This window comes from Alosa alosa, chromosome 24 (assembly GCF_017589495.1).
Source record: "Alosa alosa isolate M-15738 ecotype Scorff River chromosome 24, AALO_Geno_1.1, whole genome shotgun sequence".
In the NCBI taxonomy this organism is placed as follows: Eukaryota; Metazoa; Chordata; class Actinopteri; order Clupeiformes; family Clupeidae; genus Alosa; species Alosa alosa.
Genome location: NC_063212.1, coordinates 26,664,688 through 26,679,426, shown reverse-complemented (window position 1 = coordinate 26,679,426; position 14,739 = coordinate 26,664,688). Strand labels below are relative to the sequence as shown.

The window sequence follows — 14,739 nt, the reverse complement described above, 5'->3', positions numbered from 1 at the left end:
GTGGCCATAGCTGAGAGTAAGGTTGAGGCTGAAGCTCGAGGTTAATTATAGAGTCGAGAGGGAAGAGCATAAATCTGACCAGACAGGAACACGCTCTCACACCAGAGAGAGAGAGAGAGAGAGAGAGAGAGAGAGGAACAGAGAGAGCGAGAGTGGAACACAGTGGAACAGAGTGACTGAGTTCACACACTGGCACAAAGAGTTCCGTTAGCTACACATGCAAATTAACCACCAACACTAATTACCTCTAGTTCACCACTCACTAACGAGCTAACACTCATCAGCTAATCATTAAGGAACATCAGCTAATCATTTAGAAACATCAGCTAATCACAAACAAACTCATTATCTTCAGCAAGTAACGCATTTCCATACTAGCATAACAGAAACACGTGTGTAAACATATATTTATACAAACAACAATAACAAATCAGCTTTCTGTTTCATGTTTATGATAATCTCCATTAAATACTCACTCAGTGGCTTAAAATGAAATGGAACTTGCCAACCTGTTAACGCCTCAGAATGACAGGAGCAGCGCCAGAGACACAACACTCAAAACATCCTCCATAGAAATGCATGGGGTTCGTTTGGAACGCAACATCCTCCATAGAAATGCATTGGGTTCGTTTAGAACATCCTCCATAGAAATGCATGGGGTTCGTTTGGAACGCAACATCCTCCATAGAAATGCATTGGGTTCGTTTAGAACATCCTCCATAGAAATGCATGGGGTTCGTTTGGAACGCAACATCCTCCATAGAAATGCATGGGGTTCGTTCGGAACACAACATCCTCCATAGAAATGCATGGGGCTAGTTTGTAACGCCAATATGGCCGTTGTCTACACATATCACACCCCTTCCTCAGCAAAACGTCGACATGTGAATACACTGAGCCAATCATGTACTGTGTTGTGAATACGTTAAGCCAATCATGTGGTGTGTTGTGAAGACATCGTGCCAATCATGTGTTGTGATCTCGCTGCTGGAGCAAGGTTGGTGTGGTGAAGCCTTGTGCACGCGCATTTCTGCTGAAATAGATGCCCGATAAGTGCCCAAAAAGCGTTGCAATATGGCCGCCAAGTGGAGGACACCTGCCTAAAAGGACTTTGGTAGCACCAGAGCGCTGAGGATAGCCAACCCTAGCAGGTAAAGACCAGAGCGCTGAGCACTGAGGATAGCCAACCCCAGCAGGTAAAGACCAGAGCGCTGAGGATAGCCAACCCCAGCAGGTAAAGACCAGAGCGCTGAGCACTGAGGATAGCCAACCCCAGCAGGTAAAGACCAGAGCGCTGAGCACTGAGGATAGCCAACCCCAGCAGGTAAAGACACTCCTTCTCTAGAGTACCAGAGCACTGAGCATCGGCCTCCTGTGCAGGACGTCCAAGTGGACTGAATCTCTTTCTGAGGCAATATTTAGCTTTGCCCATAGATGGACCAGCAGACCAAGGCCAAATCATAGCACACATGGAATATCTCTTAATGTACACCCAAATCAACACACACACACACACACTCTCTCTCTCTCACACACACACACACACACACTAGAGATCTGTGTGACTAAATCATCACTCACATTTGGATTAAAAACTCACACACAGATACAAAACACACACACACACACACACACACACACACACACACACACACACACACAGACAGACACAGAGGGACAGAATGTATTCTTAGCAAAGACATTACACACATAAGAAGTATATGAAGTCTGACACACACACACACAGGTATATACAATTACATATGTACTTCCAAAGGACTGATACCAGACAGGTAGTCTGTGTAGGTACAGGCACATGACACACACGTACACACTCACACACACATACACACACACACACTCTCACACACACACACACACACACACACACACAGCCAACTGTGGATGTGAGGGGTCCTTACCTGTGAGAGTCTGTAGGGTGTCTGAAGAGGTGCCTGCGTCCACACCTGATGAGTGTCGGTGTGTGTGTGTGTGTGTGTGTGTTTGCACGGTTCCTCTCTCTCCCCACGACTGACACACTGCCACACAGGCTCCGAGTGGGTATATGGGTGACAGAATGCATGTGTGTGTGTGTGTGTGTGTGTGAAGTCTCTGGTATGCAGTGAACATCAACCAGCTAAATTTAGCGCACCTCAGACACACACACACACACACACCCGCGCACCATCAGACAGATGTAAAGGTCAAGTGAAGAGTGAGAAAGTCCATGGGCTTTAATCTCACACACCAAATACCAGCAACACCCTCTCCAAGGTGTGTGTGTGTGTGTGTGTGTGTGTGTGTGTGTGTGTGTGTGTGTGTGTGTGTGTGTGCATGTATGTGTGTGTGTGTGTGTGTGTGTGCATGTGTGTGTGTGTGTGTGCATGTGTGTGCGTGTGTATGTGTGTGTGTCTGTGTGCGTGTGTGTATGTATGTGTGTATGTGTGTGTGTGCGTGTGTGCATGTGTGTGTGTGCGTGTGTACTGTATGTGTGTGTGTCTGTGTGCATGTGTATGTGTGTGTGTGTGTATGTATGTGTGTGTGTCTCTCTGTGTGTGTGTGTGTGTGTGTGTGTGTGTGTGTGTGTGTGTGTATGTATGTGTGTATGTGTGTGTGTGTGTGTGTGTGTGTGTGTGTGTGAGAGAGAGAGAGCACACATGCGTGACAGAGGGTTCAGCTAGGCCTCACTCTGTTGCATAAGAGTTTCCCGGGAAACAGATATTTACACACATTACTGAATCTTTGACTTCAAACAGACACTCGCTCTCCCTCACACACACACACACATACAGTTATTTACACACATTACTGAATCTTTGACTTCAAACAGACACTCGCTCTCCCTCACACACACACACACATACAGTTAGCAGACACAAAGCTAGGGACCATCTCTCCTCTCTCTCTCATACACACACATACACACACATACAGCCAGGACACAAATAACTAGGGTCTCTCTCTCTCACACACACACACACACACAAACACACACACACAAACACACACACACACAGACCTGTGAGATATACAAGTGGAAGTTTATTGTGTGTTGGTAGAGATGAGACATTAACATCAGTACAGGATTGTGACACAGGAACACACATAGTAATCAGCACCACACACACACACACACACACACACATTAACATCAGTACAGGATTGTGACACAGGAACATACCTAGTAATCAGCACTACACACCCAAACTCAAGTGCACCCAATCAAATGAAATGAAATGTGATAAATCATAAGCACACACACCCCACACCATAAGTATATATTTATATACTTATATTACTTTTTCTGCTGTAAGTGCATGTTGTGTGTGGTGTCTGTATGCTACTGAGACCTTGAATTTCCCCTTGGGGATCAATGAAGTATCTATCTATCTATCTATCTATCACCCAGACTGTGATCAACACACACACACACACACCCCTATCCAGCCTGAAATCAACATATGCACACACACACACCCACCCCTACTCAGACTGTGATCAACACACACACACACCCTACCAAGACTGTGATCAATACACACACACACACCCTACCCAGACTTTGATCGACACACACAAACACACACCCTACCCAGACTGTGATAAACATACACACACACACACACACCCTACCCAGACTGTGATCAACACACACACACACACACACACACACACCTATAGGAAGTGTAAAGTTCAGGATAAGGAAGGCATCTGATAGGTCCGTGTGGAGTTCACATAAATGAACACGTCTGATTGGTCCATTTGCAGCTCACATAAACAAAGGCGTCTGATTGGTCCATTTGGTACTCAAATAAACAAAGGCTTCAGGTTTGTGTGTGACTGTGTATGTGTGTGTGTGACTGTGTGTGTGTTTATGTTTGTGTGTGTGTTTGTGTGTGACTGTTTGTGTGTGTGTGTGCATGTGTTGGTGTGTGTGTGCATGTGCATGTGTGGTGTGTTGTGTGTGTGTGTGTGTGTGTGTGTGTGTATGCGTGTGTATGTGTGTGTTTGTGGGTGTGTGTGTTTGTGTGTGTGTGTGTGTGTGTATGATATATGGGTTGGCCTCCTGCTACTGTGATTTACACAGTTATAAACTCTGAATCAATGCACACTCACTTCAGCTAAGAGGCCCGTCTCAAGTGCTTCCTATGTGTGTGTGTGTGTGTGTGTGTCCAGTCTCATAAATCCGCTCCATTATTGGCCTTCACACCTGGGGGTCATCAGCAGTCCATCGGCCCAACATCCTGTTTGCTATCAACATCATTTCACTTACTATGGCTTTCACACACACACACACACACACACAAACACCCACCCACACACACAAATACACACACACACACACACACACATACCTCTGTCTACATAATTTCTGTAAACAAACCAGAGTACTGGAAATGACCAGAACAAACTTCCACACTCTGCCAAACCACTCAGGTCACTTTTCCATTTGTCCATGTTCCTCTCTTTAACACAATCCTTCTTCCAGCGAACATTCTCTGGAAACTTCCCCTCCTCAGTTGCCAAAACCTCCACCAGAGCAGTCTGCCCCGCCAAGTACTGAGCTCCGGTCTGAGGAGTGTTCTAGAAATCTCTCTTTGTTCTAGAAGTTTCTCTCTTTCTCTCTGGGGTACGTTCTAGAAGTCTCCCTTTCTCTCTGGGGTACGTTCTAGAATTCTCTTTTTCTCTCTGGGGTGTGTTCTAAAAGTTTCTCTTTCTCTCTGGGCTGTGTTCTAGAAGTTTCTCTCTCTCTCTGGGCTGTGTTCTAGAAGTTTCTCTTTCTCTCTGGGCTGTGTTCTAGAAGTTTCTCTCTCTCTCTGGGCTACAGGTGTTCTAGAAGTTTCTCTCCCATGTGGGCAGTTGTGCTGCAGGCTGAAGGCCTTTCTGTAGGGTTCCCCTGTGTGTTCAGGTCATCGGGCCCTGCAGCGGGACTCCACCCTGGCCGGGTTTAGCGTCTCCAGGTGTAACTGGACCGGTATCGGCTCTGTGTGTGTGCGTGTGTTTGGGCTGGAGAGGGTCTGGCCCAAGGTGGGCCGAGACTGACCTCCGTGAGTGACCGAAGGGGTGGAGTCTGCCTGTAGGAGGCGGAGTAAAGGGCTCCGGAGGCGGGCTCAGAGGCGGAGCTCTTGGTGGGAGACAGGAAGGGCTGTGGTGAGCGCGGAGGGGTGTGGCTACGCGAGAGGGCGTGACTGTAGGTGCGGCTCAGCGTGGAGGAGGCGGGACTGAGCGAGCGCGTCATAGACGCATCGTAGGACACGCGGGCCGTCCACTCGGGTGGCGGGGTCGGCAGCTGCTTGCGGTCGGCGGCGGACCTCAGGCTGGACGCCAGCGACTGCTGAAGGCTCTGGAAGGCGAAGGCCTCGTCCACCAGACCCAGCGGGTGTCGCGAGGCCGCCTCCCACGGGGACAGAGGCTTGTGCACACGCTCCGAGGGTCTGGGGCCACCAGGGGGCGCAGCAGCGAGCGCCGGAGAGCTGGACGCTGAGCGGAAGCTTCTGGCCAATAGGGGCAGCCTAGCTGGTGGAGACAGAGATGCACTCCTGCTCACCACCTGCAATAGAGAGAGACAGAGAGATGGAGAGAGAGAGAGAGATGGAGAGAGAGAGAGAGATGGAGAGAGAGAGATATAGAGAGATGGAGAGGATGGAGAGAGAGAGTGAGAGATGGAGAGAGAGAGACAGAGAGATGGAGAGAGAGAGGGAGAGAGATGGAGAGAGAGGGATGGAGAGAGAGAGAGACAGAGAGATGGAGAGAGAGAGAGAGAGATAGAGAGAGATGGAGAGAGATGGAGAGAGAGAGATGGAGAGAGAGATATGGAGTGAGGGAGAGAGAGAGATGGAGAGAGACAGAGACATAGATAGATAGATAGATAGATAGATAGATAGATAGATACTTTATTGATCCCTAGGGGAAATTCAAGGCCACAGTAGCATACAGACATACACACACACATTCAATAACAGCAGAAAAAGTAATTAAAAGTATATAATATAAAAAAACACAACTAAACAATAAGGACTATAGAAGATAAAGAATTAACTAAATATACAAAATACAAATTATACTAAATAAAACTTAATCAAAATCAATTCTAAAAAACAGTATTCACATAGTGGGTGAATAATCAATCAGGTGCACTTGCTGTACTTAACTATATTAAATGTGCAACAATGCAAGAATAAAAGTCGATATATCTATATATATATATATAACTATATTAAATGTGCAACAGTGCAAGAATAAAGTCGATATATCTATATATATATATATATATATATATATATATATATATAACTATATTAAATGTGCAACAGTGCAAGAATAAAGTCGATATATCTCTATATATATAACTATATTAAATGTGCAACAGTGCAAGAATAAAGTCTCTATATATCTATATATATACTATATTAAATGGAGAAATGGACATCGAGAGAGAGAGAGATGGAGATGGAGAGAGAGAGATGGAGAGAGAGATTGAGTGAGGGTTGGGGAAAGAGAAGAAATAGAAAGAAATGAGTTCAATGGAGCGACAGACTGGTGGGTCATGAGTGCAGACAGACTGACACACAAAGAGACAGTTGGGTTCTGCAGTTTGTGTGTTTGTAGATGTGTGCATGCGTGTGTAACAGGTGGCAGTAGTGGGTGTATGTGTAAATGTATCTCTCTGTGTGTGTGTGTATGTGTGTGTAAATATATGCCTCTGGGTGTGTGTGGAGTTTTTATCCATTGGTTTGGCTCATTTCTTGAAACAGAAATGACATTCTCAAAACAAGATAATTTGGCAAAACAGCCTTACAGTTCAGCACAACACTATAGCTCACTTGCAAAAGCTCATATCTCTCCCAAAATCTTTCGAAACTAAATTCCTTTCCCATATAAAGAGTCAGTGCCACGAAATTGCAAAGATCCTTCTCAATTGCTTTGGCTCATTTCTTGAAACAGACCGGACGTTCTCAGCACTCTTGGTGCTTTTGCCAAAATAACCTGGATGGTTCAGCACAACACCATGGTTCACCTGCAAAAGCTCATATCTCTCCCAAAACAGTTCACTCGTGTCAAAACTAAATTTCTTTCTCATATAAATAGCCAGTGCCCCCACTGTCAGTCATGAACTATAAGCTTCCGCTGCCCTCTGCTGGTTAAGAAGTGCATGTGCATCTGAAGCCCAGCTCCAGCTGCCAGCAGGGTGCAGAAGTGGGAAGCATTACTGTAACACACACACACACACACACACACTCAGTAACACACACACACACACACACACACACACTCAGTAACACACACACACACACACTTAGTAACACACACACACACACACACTCAGTAACACACACACACACACTCAGTAAAACACACACACACACACACTCAGTAACACACACACACACACACACACACACACACTCAACACACACACACTCAGTAACACACACACACACACACACACACACACACACACACACTCAGTAAACACACACACACACACACACTCAGTAACACACACACACACACACACTCAGTAACACACACACACACACACACACACACACACACTCAGTAACACACACACACACACACACACACACACACACACACACACTCAGTAACACACACATACACACACACAAAATCAATAGCACTTCCACACACACACTCAATGGCAGTGGTTCTGATACCTCTACACATCCAAAACTGCTCTGGCAAATGTTCACCTCCAACCTAATGCACTTTAGAATAATGAGACAGTAAAAGTGGGACTTTTGTGAGACGTGAATTTGATTCTGATGACTTCCAGTGACTCTTCACTGATGTACATTAAATAGATATATAGACAGAGAGATATATAGATAGATAGATAGATAGATAGATAAAAAGATAGATAGATAGATAGACAGATAGAGACAGACAGACACTGCGCCCAGGGAGCAGTTTGAGGTGCTTTGCTCAAGGGCACTCAGCCGTGAATGTGGACATGGGAGAGTCATTATTATTCTGCAGGGATCGGGCTGACCTCAAGCCAGCAGGGATCGAACTGACCTCAAGCATGCTTCCTAACCAGGAGGGATCGAACTGACCTCAAGCTTCCTAACCAGGAGGGATCGAACTGACCTCAAGCTTCCTAACCAGCAGGGATCGAACTGACCTCAAGCCAGGAGGGATCGAACTGACCTCAAGCCAGCAGGGATCGGGCTGACCCCAAGCCAGCAGGGATCGGGCTGACCCCAAGCTTCCTAACCAGGAGGGATCAAACTGACCTCAAGCATGCTTCCTAACCAGCAGGGATCGAACTGACCTCAAGCATGCTTCCTAACCAGCAGGGATCGAACTGACCTCAAGCCAGTAGGGATCAAACTGACCTCAAGCTTCCTAACCAGGAGGGATCGAATGTGCTAAATGTGACCCGTTGATTATGATCTTACATAAATAGAACTGAGAATATCAGACCCGTTGATTATGATCTTACATAATAGAACTGAGAATATCAGACCCGTTGATTATGATCTTACATAAATAGAACTGAGAATATCACATATTTCCCAGGACAATATCTGTGTGAGGTGATGTAATATCACAACTAATGTAGACACATGCAATAGTTCTGACTAAAATACACACCAACACCCACACACACATCCACGGGTAATGCTGTGGTGGACTTTGAGAGATGGCCCAGATGGCTTGGGCTTTAAGAGCAGTGAGAGTGTGTGTGTGTGTGTGTGTGATAGAGACAGATGTTTGCACTGCCTGTGCATACGCTGTCTGAGGCCTCCCACCCAGATTAGTGAGTCCAACATGGGCATCTCTCATCTCTGGCCTCTGTGCTAAAAATATCACCAACCCAGAGTGATCTCGCACTGCAGGGGCCACGTAACCATGACGCCAGCACTGCTTCGCCACGGAGACGCGCCACACTAGGCCACGTAACCATGACGCCAGCACTGCTTCGCCACGGAGACGTGCCGCACTAGGCCACGTAACCATGACGCCAGCAATGCTTCACCACGGACATGTGCAGACTGGCCATCTGGCATACCGGCATTTTCCCGGTGGGCCGACGCACCTTTTGGGCCGATAGAATAGGCTATATAGCCTACATAATCATTTTGGCCAACAATCGGCCCAAAGGAAGGGCAATCAGGCTGACGGAAATGTAGGCTACATTCATGCATATTCATGCACAACTAAGCTATATATAACCTATACGATAGGCTACTGGAAGACAGGGCCGTAGTCACCATAGACATTGAGGGGGACATGTCCCCCCCAATATTCAAATATGACCAAAATGTTCCCCCCTATATACGGACATAGAAAAATCAAAATAAAAGACAAATTAAAAAAAACTCTACAGGAAACCAACAACCACCACCATGTGAAATGTAATCAAACACAAAATAACGACAAATTGGAAAGGTGTAGGTGACCTAGTGATGGTTCCAGAGTAGCCTACACCCCTGAGTGGTCATTTTTCACATGTCTTTCAACATAAATAATGCATTCATGCTAGTAGTAATGCAGAAATTAACGTTTATATCAAAAATCTTGCATATTATTTAGATCACTTTTACTGCACCCTACCAAAGATCCTTGATTACTTGTTTGTGTACTTTTTAGCCCTCAGACCCCACCACAGATTTGGTCCCCAATGTTGACATTAACCCTCTGGAAGACATTAAAATAGATAGTTCATGTAGCTATACTGTTCCATTGGGAGGTAGGTCATATTCGCACCATCTGGGATTTTGATTTCGCACCAGATTTTATGGTAGAGCCAATCAGGACTCAGGGCGGGAGTTTCATAGATGTGACGTAGCCAGGGGGGTCAAGAGCTTGCAGATTAGCTTCGGCATGTTAGCATACGCCATTTTCAAGTATATTTGGAACCAGCTCCGTGCACAAAAGTCTGTGTTGGGCACGAGCTCTCATGCGCTTACATGTTCGTAAATCCCATGCAAAAAACGAAAATCATCTGCTTTTGATAGTCTGGTATGCCGCTCCAAACGAAACGCATGTCTCACAATAAAACGCACAATGTAAAAAATAAAGGTCTGCCTCGAATAAGCCTGACCCAAATAAATACCTGTGCTTTGAGCAGCCTAAGTAAATAGCTGGGGACGTAATTGTCCGCTCAGACTGGCTGTTCTGTGCGTTATCTTCCATTTTCAAAACAGGATTGAGGGCTCTGGCTCCAGTCATTATTGTGGCTACTGGCTATTATTGGCTTGATTTGGTCATGGGACAACGCTAGAATACCTTTAGAGCCCCCGCTATGGGATGGCAAACAATAAAATAAAAAACAAACTAATCATAGACTGTAAAAATGCGCTACACATGGCACTAAAAACCGAATAGTTTATTTATAGTTCGACTACGATATTTCACGTCATGTTCGAATGCATATTTGCAGCAGCAGGACGGCAGGCAGACCGCTCTTAGTTAGAGCCGCTGTTATCCAATGAAATGAAGTTGCGCTTCAGGGCACTCCATGCGTGTTCCCGAGCAACTTTTTCTTCTTCTTGTTAAGTGGCAAGCAATGTATGTGCATTATCGCCACCCTCTTACTGGAGGACGACTCTCTTTTTACAGAATATCCAATAAAAGTCGACGTTGGTCCATGCGTCATTTCCAGCTTTGCAACTTGGCGCATGGTCAGAGCCGACTGGCGCTGGATCCGAGCCCCAGTGTTCAAGATGGCGTTGACTATGAATTGGCCGGATTTACTAGCCTAGCCTCCACCATTCATTTGTATGGAGGGCGGGACTTAGTCACTCTCTCCAGTTATATATAATACCTCCATGGACGTAGCGGAGAAGCGACTGTGAGACAGTTCTCAGCGTCACAGGTTGGCTTTGATGTGAGTGGTTGAAGTAGCACGTCAATAAAGATGACGGACAAGTGGCTTATCCAATCATATGCAAGGATTTTTGGCCCAGCCTTCTGAAACACCTCTCCAATGGAGCGATCCCAGATGGATGAGTGGAGCTAGGCGGAACGAAATTCATCTGGCGAGAGTCAGGTTAAGGCAGGGCCGGCACTAGCCATTTGGGTGCCCTAAGCACCATTCAGAATTTCTTAGTTAGTTTTTTTCTAATTAGGTGTTTTCCTGTTAATTTGTTATGTGGGTAATATGAAAAAAGGAAAGTAAACCTGCTTAAATAGGTTCATCCAGTATTTACTGAAAGGTGCATAATTTGAGGTGCTTGCCATCCAGTGACAAATTAGATGGGTAAATTTACCCCCTTCATAAACTTTTGTTTTATTTAAAGATTTTACATTTACAGTTGGACTTTATCTCTGACCACTTTCAAGCCATGGCCTTTTGAAAGTTTGATATAAAAATCCAATGGTGTTGGCAATGGCTTTCTTAACCCTGATGCCTAGTTTGCCAGGTTTAAAAAAGTAATGAGAGGAAATATTTTTATTTGGTGTGAAACACACGCACATACTTGTTTTTATGTTTTTCATTTATTTTATCATTTGTATTAATATTTATTTTAATAAGATTTAAGCTAAGGTTGCTAGCACAGGTGTCTAAAACTAGATAAAAACACTTGCACTTTCTGTTTGCAGTTTTGTGTGGTATTTGAAAAAAAGAACATTGCATTTTCAGAAATAGCCGGCCCTCCAATCAGATGACGTTGGCAGAATTGGCCCCCAGCTCATTTGAGTTTGAGACCCCTGCTTTAAGTGCTCCATGACAGTTGAAAATATATGTATATTTAAGGGTAATGCAAAGATTTAATTAGGTGTGCCCGACCGATTTGAGGGCCGCTTGGGCCAAATATGCCAGGGACGATTTGAGGGCCGCTTGGGCCAAATATGCCAGGGCCACGGAGACACGCCACACAGGGTCACAGGGCAGTGCAATGTGTTCTAAGAGTTGCTAAGCAACGGGATGGGAGCTAGCGCAATGGTTTTGGGGATTCACTGGTGATGATGATGTTTCTGTGCCCACCTAGTGATGATGTTTCTGTGCCCATCTAGTGATGATGTTTCTGTGCCCACCTCAGTGCCAGCGCTTCTATACCGGTCTGTGTGCATCACTGGCTAGATTTAAATATAGATGCAGAAACATTCTGACAAAAGCACCTTTGCCGGTGTCAGTTTCAGGCTGAGGAAATGGATTTAAGCGTTTAAGAGTAAAGTTATAGACCCACCCGGGGTAGGACAGTAATACCTACCCTACCCTAACTCTATTCAGTAGGACAGTAATACCTACCCTAACTCTATTCAGTAGGACAGTAATACCTACCCTACCCTAACTCTATTCAGTAGGACAGTAATACCTACCCTACCCTAACTCTATTCAGTAGGACATTAATAACAAAAATCCTTGAATACTAACAAGACAGAGCAGTGCAACGTTCCAGTCTGCATAAGTGAGAGTGTCACCTTACGTCTCTAAATAAACGTTTTCTCTTATCAAGCAGTAAACATGATTAAAGACAGTGATACAGTACTGCACACACAATCATGAATGATCCCATACAGAAAGAAATATATTGAAATATTTTTAAAATAAATAAATGGGCCATTTCAAAAATATATTTTTGTTGTGTATGGGACACCAATGAATCACTTTTTCAGATGTGGAATTAATAATTGAATTAGTCCATAAACCAAGCTAGCTAGCTGTGTGTTTGGCAGTAGCTATGGCAATATACAGTAGCTATGTGCTAACTAGTGGCTAACAGTTCGCTATTTGCAAAGCCTACCTAACTCTTCTCCCATAAGATATCAGGACAGAGTTGAAACCCTACGTCATACAAGTGCCAAACTCTAACTCAATCGGTTGATACCCCAGTGAGGAGTGACAGTCGGTCAGCAGCAGCTCTCTCTTCTCAGGCTGCTGCTAGGGATCTGTCTTGGGCAGGAGTGTGTGTGTGTGTGAGGGGGTTAAATCTGGCTGACTTAAGGAACAGGTGTGTAAGAGGGCCGACGGGCCGAGAGCTGCATGCCCTCCTCAGGTCATGGGATGCCAGATCACATTTCTCCCAATTTAGCCACATCCTCCTCCCCAGCATGCCTGCCGACTGTCCCCTGGGTTGCAGGGCGACCGCGGGCCTGACCCCAAAGATAGGTCTCGTCACCACATCTGACTCAGACAGGGCAGTGCTGTTGAGTCCAATACTCCGAATCATTACCTGGGAAAGAAGAGTTCTTCAGAAGTTCTGGAGTTCTTCCCTTTGTTCTAGAAGTCGTCTCGGATTTGATGATGATACTCTGAGGTCAGCCATAACTAGGTTAGAATCCTCTCTGTGGCATGTGCTATATTTTAAAGGTAGGCAGCTAGGCGCTAAAATTAGTGGTGCTCACTTTCATCTGCAGCTGCTCTCAGGATATCACTGTGGTCGCGTCAATCAGAGAGCCTCACTGAGATACAGTTAGCTAGCATGCTAACCACAGGATCACTGTTTGTTAAGCCTGAGATAAATGGGATATCGGAGGTGATTATGCTGTTTGTGCAAACAAACCCACAGATTATGTGACCACTTGTGAGGGCAAGTGTTAAGTATTACAGTTGGCTAGTTAGCTTGGCAGCCTATCTGACTCTGCTAACTCACCAAAGAATGAGAGTTGGGTATTTGTTATACTGGGCTGAAACTTCTGTCACTGGTGCTATGCAAAAGCTATCAGGTATTGTATGAACTACAAACACAAAAACACTTAGAGGAGAAGAATCAGTCTGTTCTCAAACTAGCCAAGGAAACACTTACAGGAGAAGAGACAGTCTGTTCTCGAATTAGCCGAAGAAACACAATTAAAAAGGCAAAAGGTAAAGCAGAGGCTTCTGGGTAGCAAGAAGAACAAGATGAACCGAATGGAAGAGAAAGTCAGAGATGAACAGAAGCAAAGAGGAAGGATGATTACATGCAGGGGTGAGAACAGCAGAACAGAGGAACCAAAGTCAACTGAAGAACAGAAATATTTTAATGGCACAGTGGAGAGAACCTCAGGAAAAGAAAAAAGACAACAAAACAACAAACAGAAACACACTAAAGGAGTAAATAAATCAATAAATAAAACAGAAACACAAAATAAAAAGCACAAAGGAAGATGAGAAGAAGAAGAGATGAAGAGAGCAGCCGTTATTGGGTCGAGCACGATCGCACCACTGACTACTGATGTCAACTTAGTCATATTTCATCACCTTCATCAAAAATGACACAACATCAACAGTGACAAAATATAGAAAAAAAACAAAGGTGGTGAAGTAAGGGTCTCTTGGGGATGGTCTACGACTGACCCCTCACATGAGCTAGTGGACACACACAACCACACACTCTCCTATCGTCTCATGAGCTTGTGGACACAAAAACAGGGTGTGTTATCTTACCCATAATCCCCAGCCATGACACAAACTTCCACACTGATGCCATTGGATCCATCACTCCTGACTAGAATCGTTTTTACAAAAGGTAACGTGTCTCCCGTTTACAGACACATGCTTTGCAACACACAATTGAATTTGGTGAAATGAGCATCATCTCTTGTGATCCTCTGCCCTCGTCATGATCCCAGTGGTCAGGAATGGCAGGACACACTTGCGACATTAACACACGTAGACGTGTCATCTACACACAGAATTAGACATGGACCGGTGACTGTACAAACAAACCTGACCCTTTATGCGATTCATGTCTTTATGTGATTTAAGTCACTAAATATCCCTCAGACTCACACTTCCCACCTCACAATGTCTGCATGAATATGATCAATATCAGCTGTCTATGG

At 45.0% G+C, this 14,739-nt stretch overlaps 2 protein-coding genes across 2 annotated transcripts in view; both read right to left on the bottom strand.

The window, feature by feature from the left end:
- The window catches only part of myoz2a (myozenin 2a), a 19,478-nt gene extending 17,408 nt beyond the window's left edge, over positions 1–2,070 (bottom strand). Inside the window, exon 1 of the mRNA XM_048236691.1 lies at positions 1,923–2,070. The gene's annotated coding sequence lies outside the window, so the exon portion shown is untranslated. The remainder of the gene's footprint in view (positions 1–1,922) is intronic.
- Positions 2,071–4,701: 2,631 nt separating this feature from the next.
- LOC125289332 (synaptopodin-2) overlaps positions 4,702–14,739 on the bottom strand; it is a 76,308-nt gene continuing 66,270 nt past the window's right edge. Inside the window, 1 exon segment of the mRNA XM_048236086.1 lies at positions 4,702–5,551. Coding sequence (XP_048092043.1) covers positions 4,949–5,551 — 603 coding nt within the window. The 3' untranslated portion in view covers positions 4,702–4,948.